At 35.3% G+C, this 19,302-nt stretch overlaps 1 protein-coding gene across 1 annotated transcript in view; it reads right to left on the bottom strand.

Annotated features, from left to right (window-relative positions):
* The window catches only part of RNaseZ (ribonuclease Z), a 239,384-nt gene that overhangs the window by 118,252 nt on the left and 101,830 nt on the right, over positions 1–19,302 (bottom strand). Inside the window, exons 13-14 of the mRNA XM_090386608.1 lie at positions 14,576–14,714; positions 6,885–6,973 (exon numbers count right to left, since the gene is read on the bottom strand). Of these exons, the coding sequence (XP_090242734.1) occupies positions 6,885–6,973; positions 14,576–14,714 (228 nt within the window). The remainder of the gene's footprint in view (positions 1–6,884; positions 6,974–14,575; positions 14,715–19,302) is intronic.

Here is a 19,302-nt window from a genome sequence, read left to right as displayed (position 1 = left end):
TTTATTATAATATAATAAATAATATTTATTTTTTATTATTTATTTAAATAATAAAAATTTATTAATAAAATAGGAAAAAATTTATTATATTAAATAAAATAGTCGTAATAAAATACTTACGTATTTTATAATACGTAAGTATAAATTATAATACGTAAGTCGTAATAAAATGCTTACGTATTTTATTACGACTATTACGTAATAAAATATTGCTAATGCTTTTGCTTCTATCGTAAGCAAACTTGTTTTTTATTTGATTTTCTATCCAAACAGATGACAGCCGTTCCATCTCTTCCAATTCTTTGTGTCTTAATCTAATGGATTTTAATTACACTTTGTGTTGTTCCTGCTATGAAAGTTGTTTTTATTTTCTCTGCATTCTTTCTAATTCTCGGCATTGCCTCATTTTGGTCTGTAGCACGTGCAATATCACATGGTCTTTCATTTTGCTCAAAGCGTTTCACAATTTCATATTTTTTCTCTATCGACAGAGGCGGACTGGCCATAAGCCTCACCTGGGAAATCCCGGTGGGCCGGAGGCCGGTGTGATTTTGGCCATAAACCGTAGTATGAGGCCACTATAAATTTTCCCGGGTAAGAATTTTTGACCCAGTCCGCCTCTGTTTATCGATATTGCTTTTCTTTTTCTCTCTCTGAATCGGCAGTGTTTTCACCATGACTCTTCCTTTTCACACCTTTTAAGTATTTTACTAATTTTTAGGGAATAAAGCACAATTACAAAACGAGGAGGTACGCTTGATACACATAAACAAAGCTGTGCCCGTGTAGCAACTGAATAAACAACACCGTAAAGGCCGAGATACACTATTAACACCCCACATTTTACTAAAGCACATTTCTGGGGGTTACTACCATAAAACAATTTCCAGTTGCGTTTCTGCTAGTGGAATCTGTTATAAACTGGTAGTAAACTCCATCTAATTGCATTTGCGATTATATCGATAGCCGGAATTGTGTTGGTTTTTACATTATTATGGTGAAATGTGTTTCCCCTTCACTGATATAAAAAACAAATACATTTTCAGAATCTTCTCTTCATTCCTAAAGTGTTGCGTCGGTTGGGGTGATTCTGTGTTCGACTGCCATTTCTTGTAAACACAAAGGCGAATCGTGCATAAGCAAATTCGGTTCGTGTTATATAAGATATCGTTCCCCTATTTATAAATCGTGTATGATCGAATTCGTGTAATGTAAACACGTGTTATACGAGGACTGACTGTATTGATATACTGAGTACTAGTGGGAAGAGATTATCAGGCAGCAGCCCAAAAATTTAGGATTTAGTCATTTATCAACAGAGGAAAAATTTATTGCAGGGAAATTCTACAATATGGAGGAAACTGGTCTAAATCATAAGATGTTACCTGCAAAAATGACAGCAAAAAAGTCTAGCCTATACCTTCAGAATACAAAAAATCAAAAGAAATCACAGTAGCAACCTGCAATGACACAATGAAACTCACAAATTGCCACTTTTTGTGTGGCGCCTCCATAGCCAGGTGGGCAGGAACGGCAGTGCGTAGCACACGCTTCTTGATTAGACCGGGGTTCGAGCCCGTGACCACCAAATACGGAGGATGCGGAAAGGTCAGGGAATGACCACTGCATATCCCCAGAGCAATATGGCCTTAGTTGCTAATGCTCCTAAAAACCAAATAACAACAACAACCACTTTTTGTTGGTAAAATCTTGGGTATGAGATTAAGAAGAATTTTGAACTTGTGGGAATGGATAAGTTTTTTGGAAATTTTTAGTGTCTTTTTCAATAATTTACATATTGTGTTTGATAAATAATTTAGTCTTTGTCAAGTTCATTAGCTTATTTTTCAGTTTAACTAGAGATTTTGTAGGTTACTAGTGATTATTTGCATAGTTTTTGTATCAGTGTTTTGAAGCACATATAGTAACATGTAACTAGTAGTGCACTAGAAGTTTAGGGTTTTAACTGTGAAAAATAAAAAGCTTGAAGGTACTAATCACGTAGTTTGGCATATTTTTTGTTTTCAGCTAAGAAATTTTACTTTTAGTACGAATATAACTAATTTAAAACTCTGTGAACACAACAGTATAGCATAATGCGTAACTTGAACTTGGTAACATAAGGCATAATGCAAATTTGATAGCATAATACGTATCACTGCATTTAGGAATTTATTAGCTTAATGAAATATTGTCAATTAATCAATTTAATTGATTAATTTTCATTGTTAATCATTTAAAATGTATTTAAATGGAAATTGTGTCCCAGACAAGAGCAGCAAAGCAATGGGCACAAAGTACAGGCCTGCTGTGGCTTGGGGGAAAACCTAAGGGGTGATTCTCCAACAATCATAGCCTAACAAAATGTGCAAACTTTCTGGAATAGGACATAATACAGCCAAAGGTCTTTTTGTGTGTTCAGTGCAATGTGTATGTGTGTGCATGAAGCAATTAGGCAGCAACTTAGTGCTCTGATGAGCATTTATGAGAGCCTGAAGAGTAGGGTGGATGCCCTTGAAGGAATTAAAATTGGGATCCAGTCAAGCTCCTAGCAGCCCAACTCAACACCATAGCGTGCGCACATGCACGCACTTGTGTATCAGGCAACATAGCAGCAATACCCAATGAGGTATGCACTGGTCCCACAGGAGGTAGGTATTGTTGGTGACTCTATTGTCAAGGAAAGGAGAAATTATGTTATAATGCTAAAACTAATGGAAATAATGATCTGAAAATAATTTATAGTAATAGTAATGGGAAATGACGCAAGAAAGCAAGCTTATATACAGTGGCAGACAAAAAAAACTGATCACTTGTGAATATGAGAAATCATGCAAACGGCAATCATGACAACCAAACGTACATTTTATTGCATTTACATGTACAAACTGAAATGACAAGTTAATGTAATAGTATTATGTATTGTAAATCAGCAAAATAAGTCCTCAATATTTTGTTGTTCCTCCTCAAGCTGCAATTACAGCCTTGCAATGATCTGGCATACAGTTAATCAACTTCTGGATATACAGTTGCCCAATTTTTTGGTACCACACCCTTACAACGATCTCCTCTAGCTGATTCTTACTTGTTGGGCTTCTTCTGAGCAATTTTAGACGACATTATGTTACAGAAATTTTCAATAGGGTTCAAATCTGCACTGTTGCCGGGCCAGTCCAACACTAATGTCAGCATTTCTAAGGTATAACTGCACTTTAAGGGAGAAAAACGAGGGATAACATTGGTGTAAGTATGTTTTAAGCCTTGTGAGACAAGAATACAAACTCATCATTAAATCTAAATAGCATGAAACTTACCAATTTTGCTGTGTGGCAAGGTGCTGAGTTCTGTTGAAAAATGCAGTTTTTGGATGTCTGTGTGGTGATCCCTAATAATGGGTTTCAGGCACTCCTCCAAGATAGCAGTGTAGGTTTCTGCATTCACTATTCCGTTAATAAACTTAATTCACCTAATTCACCCCACCCCTTTGCTTGTTATGCCTCCCCAGACCATCTGACCAGCGGGGAACTTTACAGTCGGTGTTATGCAGTCAGGATGGTGTGCCTCCGATTTTCGTCTTCTAATATATTGCTTCCCATTCGAGCCATGCAGGTTAAATTTCGATTCGTCAGAAAAGATGAAGGTGTCCCATTGCTCTTTTGTCCATGAAACATGCATTTTAGCCTAAGCAAATCACTTCTTCTTCATTTGTTGGGTCAACAAAGGCTTCTTCTTGGGCCGACAGTCATGCAGACCACGTTCTGAAAGCTGTCTTTGGATAGTTCGTGCACTTGTTTCAACACCAGAGGCCATCTCAAAGTCCAGTTTTAGATCAGGAGCACTAGCATGGTGATTATGAAGGCAATAGCCATCTCAAATCTTGCGAAGGCGTAGTCGCTCTCTTATGGGCTGATCCAGGTCTTCTCTTCACATTACTGGTTTCACGCTTTAATATCAGCACCCGGGATACTGTTGACTGGTGGCAGCCTATTTTATCAGTGATAGCACACGTAGAAAGCCCTTCCTGGGACAGAGCAACAGCTACATTTTTTTTTTTTTTCTTGGTGTTAACCGAACATATGGAGCAATGCTTACAGCTCTGCAAAATAGGATACTAATGAGCGTGTATACCCTTCCAACGGCGTATTTATAGAAACGGCTGATATAATACCTTGTAATTGCTTGTCTGATGCAATATCTTTGCTTTGTAACAAATAAAATGACTATAATCAAACAATATCTTATATGTTTCACTACAAATGTTACTTTTTTTAAGGCGATGCAATTTTTTGTCTGCCACTGTAGCATTGGCCACAAAAAAAAAAAAAAAAACCACAGTTCACCCATCCATACCCTCCAAGAATTTGTCTAGTTCTCCCTTGAATTTATTCAACCCATTCACTTCCACAAGAACAATGGATGGAAGCCTGTTCCAACAATCAACCACCTGCTGGCTGAAGGCAAACTTCTGCACAACTATCCTGCAGCCATCCTGAAGCCTTGAAGTTTTTTAGTTTTTTCTAGTTTCTTTAGTTTTTTTGAGAAAGTTCAAAGATGCAAAGATGGTGACATTGGTCATTATGAGAAAAGGTTGAATTTGTGGGCTACAGAACTTGGTAACCAGATGAAACAGTGGAAATCTAACAGAGGTTTATAATTATCTGAGTGGACATAGTAAAATCAATTAAGGTGGAATTTTCACAGTTATAAATAATACTAGGGGCTATAAATTCAAATTATCAAGGAAGAGTTTTTAAGCCAGAAAATTGTTAATTTCTGGTGGAAGAAGTCATCTCCTTGGGCTTGAGGAAATTCAAATGTCAAAGTCATCAAATGTCATCTACAGAGGTTAGGAAACACATAGGTTTTTTATTAGTATTTTGGTGTACTAATTTTACTTTACAGTTCCCCCACTTTATATTAGCTTGGTAATTCAGCCCACAATTTTCTTAATTCATCATAACCTCTAGGATATTACCATTCTTTCACCTTTCACAAATCTACTACACTTCTTTTTCTTCCTTACTCTTATAGTTACTGGCACTTTGTGTAACTTCACATCCATTTATGCATACTTAATTCGATATATTAATACAACTTATATATATATATATATATATATATATAAGTTCACTGGAATTGGTGAATGCCACACACAGCTATTTCACTGATTCCGGTCCAAACACCCAGTAAGTTGGCTTTAACCTGACTTTATCCTGTAATCTACAGTTACTTTTTTAATTTTTGTGATGTATTGGTCTTTTTCATTTGAAAAAATTTTTATTCTTCTTTTTGCTTCAATAAAGTTTTATTGGCATTTTTTTAAAAATATTTTATTCCTTTCTTTTTTGATCTCTGTCGGGTCGGCTATGATTTATACATTTCGCATGTATACATCATAACAGAAACAGGGACCCTGCTTATTGTGGTGGCTCCTGATCCTTTTAAGAAGTAGTTAAAGCCCTAGGACCCACTACGTTAGGTAAAATCATTATAATTTTTATGTTAATCAATTTATTTCAGGTTATCTCCTTCACCTTACAGGCCTTCTCAATTTTTCCATGGTAATTACAATTGACAGGTCAGCATCCCTTCCCTATACACTGAATATAAACATTTATCTATATATATATATAGCATAGTGTATATGTAATGTTTATGCCATATATGCAACGTTAATGCCATTGTACATAAGGCAATTCGACATTATACGTGCATGATTTAATATAGGTTGATAATTCAATTAAGTGGTATTTTACTATAGGTATTAGTGTATATGGATCAGGTAATCAAGTTAACATATATAGGCTATCTTAAGTCTGTTTGGCCTATAAACGTTAAGTTAATGTAAACATATTAAAATTACTATGAAGCAATATGTTTACATTAACTTAACATTTATAGGCCAAACAGACTTAAGATAGCCTATATATGCCAGCTTGATTACCTGATCTGTATACACACTAATACATATAGTAAAATACCACTTAATTGAATTAATCGACCAATATTTAATCATGTACGTATAAAAATACCACCTTATTGAATTATCAACCTATATATATATATATATAATTTTTTATTATAGTTTAAGTAAATTAGGTACGTGCAGTTTAATAGTATATTATGTACTATTAACATTATGTATTTATTATTACTTTGTTTTACTAATGATTATTCTTTACTAGGTTTGGCCACGGGGGCCGGTATCAGCTATTATAGCGTTAATTGGTGCTTTGATCTACGGGTATATTTTTGGGCAGCTAGCTAATATACATATTTTCTTATATTTATATAGTATCAGTTTTATATTTTTGGATACCACTATAATATCTAACATAATATACTATTAAACGGCACATACCTAATTTACTTAACTATAATCAAAAATGATGTTGTTGTTTGTTTGTTATTTGGAGCATTAGCAACTAAGGCCATATTACTCCAGGAATATGTGGTGGTCATTGCCTTGACCTTTCCACATCCTCCGTATTTGGTGGTGACGGGCTCGAACCCCGGTCTAATCAAGAAGCGTGTGCTCCTTCCCACCTGGCTGGTGGCGCCTATCAAAAATTATATTACGACGGATGTAATGTTCTATCTATAATAGATGGCATTAATCTGATCTGGATTATATTGCATAAGATATTTATAAATTGTTCCTATTATATATATATATATATATATATATAGAGAGAGAGAGAGAGAGAGAGAGAGAGAGAGAGAGAGAGAGAGAGCAAAAGACAAGGACACTTCTTAGCACTTGATTGCTTAAGATTTTTTAACTGTTTGAAAAATTATTGAGACATTCTCAATACTTGGGTTACATGTTTTCCTATACTTTGTTTTTATATATATAGTTAAGTAATCCAATATTTTTAACTTACATATCAAATCCTTTCAGTGGTCTCAACCAAAATTTAACAAGACTGTCGGCTTGAATAACTCTTACATGTTCTGGGAATGAATCCAAAGGCTATAAAAGAAAAGGAAACAAGCTGGTTAATGTTGTTACATTTCAGGCACATTGACAAACAGTAATATATTTAATGATTTATAATTAAAAAAATAATAAATAAAATAACCAGCAAAAAGGCAATGACTTTCATGCAAGAACTGAGAACATTTTGTTTCCATGCATCCACCATACTGCCTATTCATTCTTGTAATCCACACTGCAGCAAACATAGTATACAGTGCTTTAGCCATTGGGGTTATGTTTGTTGTATAGGCTATTCATATACTGTGTATTTGAATACTCTATGCATATCAGACAGGCTATTCAAATATACAGTGCATGAATAGGCTACGTGACATGCATAAAAAGCAGAAATAATAACTGCCAGATTTCTATTGGTCCGCTTTTGATAAAATTTGTATAAGCTTGACAAATCATTCTGAAAAAGCCAAATATAAAATTTAAAGAAAATCCATCCTCTGGAAGTAAATTTATTACATGCAAACAGACAAAGAAATAATAATTCCTTTGTCTGTTCACATATAATAACTTAACCTTTAATTTCTTTTAACTCGACCTCTAATTTCTTTTGTGGTAAATAAGTATCTTGAAGGTTATAGTCATATAGGTTGGCATATTTTTTTTTTGTTTTAAGCTAAGAAATTGTAGCATTAATGTTCTGAGTTATAATTTTTCAATGAAGCAATGAACAAATACAAATTTTGCTTTAAACTGGGAAAATTTGCAACAAAAAATTTGAAATGTTAAAACTGTTCATGGTAAAGAAATATTAAGTCATACTAGTGTGCTTGGTATGGTACAAGCGGTTCAAAGATGGATGTGAGGATGTTTACAATGACCCAGGAAGCCTCCTTAAACCTCTTGAAATGAGGAGAGTTGCAAAAGTTTGGGAAATTGTGGTAAGAGATTACCGTTTGATCCTCAGAATGATGGCTATGAGCTGGATATGAATAAGGAGACGATTCATCAAATTCTGCATGAAGATTTAGGAAAAAAGGAAGGTCTGTGGAAATTTGTGCTGCACAGGCTCACGGATGAGCAGAAAAAATTAAGAGTCACCATGTGAAGACTTCATCTAGACTTGTCGAGACAATCCTAATCTTCTCAACTGTATTGTCACTGGAGGTAAGTGTTGGGTGTTGCAGTATGACCGAAGACAAAGTTTCAGAGAATGCAGTGGACTTCAAAATCATCACCACAGCCCAAAATGTTTCATTTGCAGAAGTCTGGTATCAAGATGATGCTGATCACGTTTTTTAACAAATAGGTTGTGATTTAGAAGGAATCTGAGGCTGAAAGGGAGAGAGTCAATGCTGCATTCTATGTACAGGTGTTTCAAAGACTATTTACATGCATTTCCCAGGTGAACCACAATTTTGAGAGAAAAGCAGCTGGTTCCTGCTACATAAGAATGCCCTCCCAATTCCAGACTTGTTGTGAAGACATTTTTGATGAAACATAGCACTGCATATAACAACCATCCATCCCATTTTCTCAATCTAGCACCAGCAAACTTCTTTCCAAGATGAAAACTGCCACCAAAGGAAAGAGATTTCAGGATGTTGAGGGCATAGAGAAAAACATAACCATGAACTGAAGAAAATCGTTTGATGCCTTTGCTGGCTCTTTTCAGAAACTTTCAGAATGGTGTAATAGCTGCATTCAAGCAGGTAGTTATTACATTGAATAAAAATTAAACCATTTTTGAGCTCCTTTGCTCTAGGTTCTTTTTAAGTACAACCAATCTGGGAACTTTATTGCCATATCTCATATACATCCTCCTGCTTGGTAGTCTTACAGGAAAGGGAGTGTCCAATTGAGGGTTTCTAATTAACTAAGTTTATTGAAGTACTGTTTCTAAAACTTCTCTTGATTATGCAATAGCTCTGCTCAGCAATGCTGTTTTCAGTTTAGCTTTGGTGTCCAGTCAGATCTGATTTATGTACTGTTCATATGCATTTTGTCCACGATTGATTTTAATCTACCATGTTGGTAGTATAAACTTCTTTTTCTCTCTCTCTCTCTTAAATGGTCTCCAAGGTATTCTGAGTCAGCTAGTGCTAATAATACAAAGAAGATGAAAAGCTACCACAAAAACCTCTTATTGCAACTTGTACATTTTAAAAAGACTGGGTTTGAAAGAGGATACTAGATACAATTAGAAGGATCTGAAAATTAACAGCATCAGGAGCTGTTATTGTGTGTAATGTAAATGTATACATGAAAAATACCATGTAGTACAAATTTGTGCTGCACAGGCTCACGGATGAGCAGAAAAAATGAAGAGTGTCACCATGTGAAGACCTCATCTTCATTACACATGTAAGATTATGTGTAAAGACATGTAATATTCCAAAATATGAAGGTAAGTTTTCTTGCATAATCTATTTTAAGTTTAAAGATTTAAGAGTTTCTGCTATGTTTATTATTATGTAGAGCAGAGGTTCTCAACCTGTGCATTGTGATGCCCTGGGGAGGCACCATAATTTACCAGTGGCATCGCAGACGATGTAATACTTTATGTAAGGTTTCCAGGGCAAATATTAAAGATGTATTAAGAATGATTTTTGTTTACTATTAGATATCTACTACTATTTGATCTGTATTATTAATGTAAATAATTATAAGAAATATTTGAGGTATTTTTCATGAAGAGAATGCATCAACACATATTAATAATTATTGTATTAACATATTAAAAATAATAAATTGCACAATTGTAGATGTTTTACTTCGAGGAAGGTGCTGGGAAAATTTTACAGGTCAAGGAAGGCATGGGCTCAGAAATTTTGAGAACCTTAAAATTAGTGATGAGCGCAATAAAATGATTTCCATAATCAATGATTTTGATTATTAAAATAATCAAAAAAAAGAATCAGAAGTTAAAAATAAATAAATAAATAAAATAAACAGAACTGAACTAATTCATTCATAGTTCTGAACTTTGTTTCACATGGCCAATCGTTCTCTCTCTTTTTGCCATATTTCCAAATACTCTTTTTTATTTGGTTATCAAAAATCCATAACTGATGTGAAAATGCCATAATCCATTATTTCCAATTACTGGCCATAATTAATTATGACCTTTAAATTATGCTCATCACTACTTAAAAAATAAGCCGGTATCATTATTAAATTATTAAAAAATTATTTCCTTTATTTCCTATGGATAAATATTCCTCATTTAATGCAGATTCATTTAGCACTCAGTTTTTATGACCTCAATTAAGAGTGCTAAGTTGGGGAGAGCTTTTGATGCTATAAATGTATGGCTGAGGTTGCCAAAGGTTGACACCCAGCCATACATTTATAGCATCATACAGTCAGCCACAAGTAATAACAGACTCATTAGCCTGGCTTATGTTCCAGAAAAAATATAAAATCATTGGTTAAAGAAGTAATGCAGGGCCATCAAGACAGGAATGAAGTTATGCTGCAGTCCCACCACGGACCTGTTAAGGGACAATCTTGTCTGACCAACATGATTGGATACTGCGATGCAGTAACAAATGAACTGGATGCAAAAAAATAATTTTCACATCATATACTTAGATTTCAAAACAGCTTTCAATACTGTTGCATATAAAAGACTACTGTGGATAAAGGGATGGTTGAGTGGGAGAAAACAGTGATTATTAATGGGCATTGTTGCTCTTCTTGGACTACTGCTATCAGTGGAAGGCTCAGTGCTGCAGGGTTTAGTTAGTGCTGGGCTTAGTTATTTTCTATATTTATTAATGATACTAATGAAGGCATACCAACCTTAATGTCTAAGCTTGCAGATGATATGAAGGTAGTGAAGTTTAATATTGACAAATGCAAAGTACTGGACATATGTAGCAGTAATCTCAGAATAGCATAAGAAGCAGATGAACACTTGGACTTAACCAGTTTGTGACTTTAGGATTGTGATGCTGAACCAGGCCAATCACTCAACACAACCAACATAACCCTACATCACAACACATCACATGGCACAAACATATTCACCACTACACTGATTGGCTTTAAACACCCCAGTTATACCTCTTGAGATGCTGCATCTTGAGACACTGCATTTTGCAAAAAAACTGAAGTCCTTCTTGGTAATAGCTCTTGTTTTGTTCTCCTAACAATTTTGTTCCTCTTCTCTACACTCATTCCAAAGGATTCACATCCTTCCTAAAATGAAGCCTAACTGTTGCTTTATACAATGAGATAATCACCTCTTTATCCCTGTTGGATAAAGAGGTAATTATCAATTTTGTTAATGATATACAGACAAAATTCCTGTATATCATTAACAAAACTGCATGAGCTGTCCTAGCAGCCCATCAGCACTGCTCAAAGAACTTCATATCTGACTGCAGAATTACTTCCAATTCTTTCCCCCCTCCACTACTCTGAGTGGTATCACACAGTTCAGCCTGTTTAATGTTTTCATCAAATCATGCAATTTACTTTCAGCAAGGATGGAAAATCCCCTTAAATCCTATGTTAGATTTTACTGAAGAACAAGTAATACGAAACTCATACTCTCTACATTGAAGATCAGTTATCTCAGGTGGAGAGTTAGTCTCTGACAGGATTCTTTAACACGCTGGCTGCCAAGCTAGTTTAAGAAAAAAATTCCTCCGGAGCCAAAAAATATTTAGTAAATAATTTGATTAGTAATTCTAAAATAAATATTGAAATGTCAGTGTTATGTCTTTTTTTTCGCTTAAAATATCAAAAAAGGCTTTTTTTTGTGTTGCATATATGTTGGTTGACATGGCCCAGTAGGTTACTTTATTTCTTGAGAAGTTATGTCGGCCACATGCATGTGACACTATTATGACACACATATGAAGGTTGTTTGGGATTAGTTTTTATTGCATTCTGCAATAAACTAATTGTAATAAAATAAACTCACAAATTTCGCAATAAGTTTGTCAATATTGTTAAAGGTTTTGTCAAAGAAAGTTCGCTAGTGCACTGTATTATTCATTATATTGTGCTGTGTGTTTCTCCACAAGTTTGTACAAGTGTGTTGCAAAAAAAAAAAAATCTGAACAGCAATGGCTAAAAAAAAATTACTAAAAGAAGAGGAACTGAGAGAAATTTCTGATAATCTTAGTGGTAGTTCTGAAGATGAAAAAGATTTTGACTCTGATTATTTGGTAAAAGGTACTGACTGGGATATTTCATCAAACGAAGGAGATACTAAAATACCGGAAAATATTGAAGTTCTTCAAGTCTGGATGGCAGAAGGAAACACTAATGAGCAAATTGAAAAGACTGAAGAACCTGAGAAACAAATGAAGTTATTTGGGACTGCAAATAAACATATCAAGAAATATTACTCATTTTGAGGTATTTTCATTATTTTTTGATGAAGTCATAAATCTTATTGTAACAGAAACAAATATATAGGCCAAACAGAAAATTCAAAGTACTCGAGCTTCGCGGCTGAGTCGTCCAAAAAAGTAGGTTCCAGCAACTGCTGATGAGATAAGAAAGTTTTTTGGGCTTCTTATGTGGCTGGGACTAGTAAGATTGGGCAGTATTGCATCTTAGTGGTCAACCAAACCTATCTATAAAAAGAACTTAGTACCAAAAATTATTTCTCGCAACAGATTTGAATTGTTGTTATACCTCATTCACTTCTCAGACAATGAAATAACCATTCCAGGGGACAGACTCAGTAAGATACAACACTTGATAATGTTTTTCAGCTCAAATACCAGAAAATATTTTTCTCCGGCCAAGGTTACATCGCTGATAAAACTCGTTCCTTGGAGGTACAGGCTCATATTCCGACAATATATGTCAAATAAAGTTCACAGATATGGAATCAAGCTGTTCAAGTTATGTTCCACTGAAGGATATACCTGGTCGAGTAAGATTTATTCAGGTAAATCTGAAAATCATAGGAAATTCGTAGATTTAGCTGCAAAGGTCTATGAAGAATTATCGCAAGGACTTCTAAAGGAAGGTCGCAACTTGTACGTAGACAATTTTTATACAAGCTACCATCTGGCATTATCATTTCTTCATCAAAAAACTCACATTTTTGGTACGTTATGAGCCAGTGAAATATTTATGCCTAAAGAGGTCATGTACTCAAAGCTAAAGGAGAGATAATCGCCAAGGAATAAAAATATGGAATCATTGTTCTAAAGTGCGAGATGCTTGAGATGTGAGACTACTGACAACAAAGCATGCCCCAGAAATGGTTGATGGACCCCCCTCCACCAGTAAAGGAAGACAAAAAAAGAAGCCAAACAAAAACCACTTCCTATTCTAGCATATAATAAAGGAAAAGCAGACGTTGACAAGCAGATCAATGTCTGCTTGTCAACACTAAGAAAGGGGATAAGTGGTACCATAAATTAGCGATAGAATATATACTTGATATATCGCTTGTCAATGCCTATGCGGTGTACAAGAGTGCAAAGCGAAAAAATATAAAGATAAGAAGCTTTTGGGAAGAGATAGTTACAGATTTACTAAATATAGAACAGAAAGAGAAACATGAAAAGCCAAAATGTGGTAATACTCATATACTAACTACAAAATTTGAAGCAAACAACAAGAAAGTTAGAAGAATGTGTGTTTTTTTGTTATGCAAAATTGAAAGTCTGAAGGAAGATAGTTGCTAGCAGAAAGGGGAAAAGAGTTTCTCCGTATTGTCCAGACTGTATTCGTCAGCCTTTCATGTGTTTAGAGTGTTTTGGACAACACCATAAATCTTCATAATTTTGTAATTGTAAAATTTGCATAATATAGAATTTTTAAATGATGAGCAGTTACTCGCTTATTTTTTATCATAGCACCATGCAAATTTAATCACATGTATCACCAGAGGCCATACTTTTCAAAATTAATGTAAATTTTCAACAATCGTCAGTGCTATACAGCCATCGCAGCTCTCACTGAAACAGCGAGTGTCGGAAATATATGTATGATGCAGCGCCTGGAAAACCTAATGGTGCTGGATGTATACGGCTGACGCGGCAGTCAATGTATTAACATATCTGCTGTCACCTATATTTCAGAGAGCCCATTCAATGTGCTGTAATTTTTGAAATACTGAGAAATAACAACATTCCAAAAATTTTACAAATAAAAGGCTGGAATTCTTAGCTAAAGTGAACACTTATTTTTGGGTTGAGCTGTAAATCAGAATAAACCCAAAAGTAAGTGTTTCCTTATGTTGAGATTTGTTTACATAAACTAATCTCAACACAAGCAAAAAACAAATAGAAGTGTGTACCACGCCATTAACAAACTACTGAAGCTAGTAGTTCCAAGTTCGGTGTGCTGGCTGAATTGATCATTTCATACCACTCATATATTGACTGCTTAAGAATGACTGCCTATATATGTTACAGCATTCAATGGTACCCCAAGTGCTGTGCTCTACTGTAAATGCATATATGCATTATGGTACAGCACTCTGGGTACTGTTGAATGTTTACATGCTTTTTGCTTATATGCTTTAACACAGTGAATCTTAACTTCTCATCAGCCCCAACTGATGGGGACCTAAAGAATCTATCAGACTGACCTATATGACTCTATGACCCATTACAGAGCATATTAAATCAATGACTGCAACTATTAAGAGAATGTATTTACCTTCTCACTATCTTCTTTTAGCATGGGAAAAATCTCTGAGTGAAGAAGGTTCAGCTGATGCTGAAGTCGATGAACAGCAATACTAACTAGACTGCTGTTGGCTGAGTTCAAAACGAGATGCACGGTGCTTGCAGGAAACCTAAAGCAAATTGAAATTGAAACTGAACTGAGTAGTACAAATCCAAAGCTTAGAATTAATTTGCAATATCAAAAATTAGCTTACCTTTATTGTAAACTGAACTTATCAATTTAAACTAAATTAGAAAAAATAAGAAAAGTGGTTTTTTTTTTTTTTTTTTTTTTTTGGTAGTTGTTGGCGCATAGGCTTCTGTGGCCATAATGCACCTCCCAAGGTTTTTGCAGTACATTGATCCAAGCCTGAGGCGGGAATCGAACCCGCGACCTTTGGGTTGCCAGGTAGGCACTTGACCCACCCGGCTAGCCCAGTCGGCTAATATATAAGAAAAGTGGTGTGTTTATAATTTCTATGGGGTGATGAAAAGGTTAAACTAATAAAACTGCAACACAGAAGGTATAAAATGCTACATGTATAATGTAATCCAGATTCATATGTAGCATGTAAATTTTTTTTTTTTAATTTTATTTTAATAGTTTTTATTTCAATGTAAGAGTTTAAATAATTAGATTATAAACTCATAGCTGTCAACTTCTGATTTTCAAAAAGCTGGGGATCAGGTGTTAAGGAGGAGGAAAATGCAGTTTTCATTATTTTTTTTAAGATAAAGACATAGGACTGTTTAGCAGTATAGTATGCTTTTAAACATTAGCTTACATAACATTTTCTGCCTGTGGATGTCTCTGTGGATATTCTATTAGCATCAACTGATTTTGATTGTCTGAGAAATTCTGTTGCAAACTTTGCTGCTCTCTTCTGAAATGTTCAGACTATTATTAGGAGCATTTCAAAAGCTTCACTTTGAAAGGAAGAGATCTAAACTCAGTTTTTTTTTCTGACCGGGCTTAAAATATAATAAATTATCCCAAGCATGACTTGGGATAATTTGTTATATTTCAAGCTTCCTTGTGCACTTGTTAGTTCCCTAACCAAGGACCACTGTATATCAAATCTTTCTTCTTTCATAATAGCATCTGGTAAGCTGTTATATTCAAACTGCCAGAAATGATGCTGAAAAACATCTACTGCTTCATTTATTTCTTTATCTATAACACTAGAAAATACTGGAAAACTTGTCCACAAAAAATTTCATATCTGAAAATGATGCATGACAACTGATGAAATTTGAAATTTAATGGGAACTTGTGCACCATGTAGTCATGTACAGCCATAAAGTACTTCCTCACTCAGCAAAAGAACAGTCTGCTCTTGTTTTAACCTTCATGACCTTAGCAGCAGAAATGCCTATGACTATGTCAAAATCATCTTTCTGGTTTAATCTGCTATGTTAATCAATTTCCAAAAATGGAAGATTTGGAAACTGTTGGTGTGTGTGGGATTATGTCCTCAAAACCTCTCTCAAGCTTGTAAACTCCTTTAAAAAGAGGTTAGTCAGGTTAATTAATGACAGGTCTCTTACAAAATCTTTTTACTCTGCACCTGATAGACATTCACTTTTTTCTGCATGCCTTTTTTTACAGATACTTCCTTGGGCACTGTTCATCTGAACTGGAACTAAGATAAGTAAGACATTGGCACTTTACTTTTCATGTCTGGGGTTTCATAAAAAATAAAATAATAATAAATTTGCAAATAACATTCTTCAATATATATAGGAGTGATGACCTTATCACATAGCTACGTAGTATGTTGGATTACAGAGCTATGTTCAGATTTTCAAATGCTGATGTAACATTTAAAATAAACAAACTGTTTTATTCAAATCAGAAGAGAGAAATATAAACAGATTTTCTGCATGAGTGAGAATAACATGCCTAGAATTATCAGCTTACTCAGCCTTTTTAGGATTGCATTTACCAACAGTGTGCAATTCAGAAGGTCTTTTTCTTGAGTCTATCAATTTGTCCTCTTCAAAACTTTTGATTTATGAACTGTATTTGAACACAATCAACAGGTGATCATTGCCATTCATTAGTGATTGCTTGTTGTACTTTTTAATTTGGTAACACTAAAAAGTTCTCATACTGTTTTTTTTTTTTTACCACATCTAACCTTTTCCCTAAACAGACTTGTCAAAGGTTAGCACTTTTCTACTAGTCTAGTTACACATTTAATCAGATGGCCAACATGTAGACACATGCTCCAAAATCTTTTTTCTTCACTGGAATGTATCAGCTGAAATTGTTTAAATCTATCTTCCCTTTTAGAATTTCTTTCTAGTAAATTTCTACCAGGTATTCACACACTCAGAGGCGGATTTAACGGCGGGTGCACCGGGCGCGCGCCTTGGGCCCCGGCTTCTGAAGGGCCCATGCAAAACCCCAACAAATTAGTTGAAAATATTAGTTCAAAAAAATTTGTGATTATTATTATTATGCTATTATTAATTATATTATACATATATTATATTCAAATTTTATTGGAAATAAAACATTAATAGTACATAATATTTTTATTTATTTAAAAAATTGGTTAACATGTATTTTTATTTTCCCTGTCTCTTTTTTTTAAGGGGCCCAATATTTTCTTCTGCGCCTGGGGCCTCAACCGACCTTAATCCGCTCCTGCACACACACTTCCACAGTAAGGCTTGCAATCCTCTTTTTACCACACAAATTAATGAAATGAAAGGGCAACTTATCACCACTAGCTACTCAATCTCTTCTTTTAATACCCTTGCTACTCTAGCTTTTAGGCCTATCATAACCGGTAGATTATCAACACTTAGTGCCACATATATTTCCAAGGAATCTTAAATGCTTTCAGGTTCAGAAGCTTGCCAATGTTTTACCCACAGAGTCACCTTTCAATGCTGGCACTGAGAGCAAGTTGCTTTTTTTTTTTTAATGAAAGATCAGCACATAGTATATAGTGTTAATAGTAAAGTGTCTCTGGGGGTTTCCCCCAAACTCAGCATTCGGCAATGTGATGAATACAGAACTCTGTCAAGGGCAGGCTTATAAAGGTTAGTGAGTGTTCACGTAGTATTAGTGTGGGGGTATGTTGTTCATCTGGCCTCTTAGCCTATGGGCCTGTGTTTTCACACAAAAACGTCTAGTTTACCATCCAGCACCACGGGGAGGTGGGACGGGACAGTAGAGAGTATGAAAGCACTGGCGGGGTGAACCCTGTGGTAGCCAAAGATACAGACAGGGACAGCCAAGTAAAAAAAAAAGAAAGGTTGAAGGTGGTAGTGGGAAGACAGGAAGTGGGAGGGGATTAAAGTGGTAGAGAGAAAGAGGGGGCAGTAGTAAAGGTGCCCATATAGTTGAAAAGGGGAACAGAGCAGGGTCCCCCCAGGGTAGAATGCACATCCAATCCCAGGTATGGGGGCAAAGGGGATGAGGGGGGAGAGTGAGAGAACAACCAACCCAGGTGTGGTAAAAATGAAGAATCATAGTGAAAGAGTCCCTATGTTGGTGCTCTATTCCAAACTGGACAAGTGGCAGTCCTGTTGGCCAGTGTCAGTGTCCCACACCAAGTTGCCTAACTAGTAATGGCATGGTGTCTGCTTGGATAGGCAGGGGCCCACTATGGCCATCTGCCATTCCACCCAGGGAAGAGAGGGAAGGCAGAAAATTTTAACCACTCATAATCCTCATTCACTCTCTGCTCTCATTCCGGTTTTATAATTTTTTCTTACATTTTACGCTATTATTGTGCTTTTCTTCTACATTTTCTGTTAGGTTATAAAATTATTATTTTTCTCCCCACACATCCATCTTCTTTCTCACACTGGGAGGGATGCAATGGATGCAATACTGTGTAGTGTACTTACTATACTAAATATCTAATAATTAAAATTAAGTGGCTAGAGACTAAAGGTTAGTAAATACTTATATTAATCCATATGTGGTTTGAGGCCTTTCACACTCACAGACATACTCTCATTTATTCTGCTGGCATTTGTCTCATTTACTCAGTTCTTTCTTACTGCACTGCTTGCCCTGAGCATTTCAACTTACTAATATTTTTCATTTAAAGTGCAACCCTGGCAGCAGATTTTGCAAGCCGGTGGGGGGGGGGGATGTGTGCTGTTGTTAGTATATAGTCGAGATTGAGTTAGTATTTCTAATAAATATATTACTGTTAACTATGTATTCTTGCAGCCAATTTCATTCATTCCTTCACTCACTCTCATTAACTGTAACACTCATTCTCTCTTGCTGGGTCACTCTCTCTCTCTCTCTCTCTCTCTCTCTCTCCTAAACTAACATTTATTCCCTTTTACCACAATTCCTATTTGGCTCTATCATTCATTCTTCTTTCATTCTATATTGCATACCCTTGCTGCTAGCTTACCAATATATTTCAGCTAAGCTGCTTCCCTGGCTGCCTGTACATCTCCCTCCCTTACATGTTTATTTGTTTGGTGTGGGTCCTAGGGTACTAGGGACCTAGTCAAATTTGGGTATCTGTCAGGGAGCTCATACAGCTATCCTGTCAGTTTAAAATATCATCTGGGCATGGTGAGAGAGCACAATGGGATACAGCTTTGAATCACCGATTACTGCCACAGGAGTAACTGAAAATGGCACATATTTCAGAGCCATTACCTCTTCTTGCAATTTCACTAACAATGCTGTTTTTTTCGTTCTTTCATAATCATATTTTTTTGCTATTTCACAAA

Source organism: Mastigoproctus giganteus, chromosome 12 (assembly GCF_048544385.1).
Source record: "Mastigoproctus giganteus isolate SK-2022 chromosome 12, ASM4854438v1, whole genome shotgun sequence".
Taxonomy (NCBI): Eukaryota; Metazoa; Arthropoda; class Arachnida; order Uropygi; family Thelyphonidae; genus Mastigoproctus; species Mastigoproctus giganteus.
This window is presented reverse-complemented; position numbering and strand designations above follow the sequence as displayed.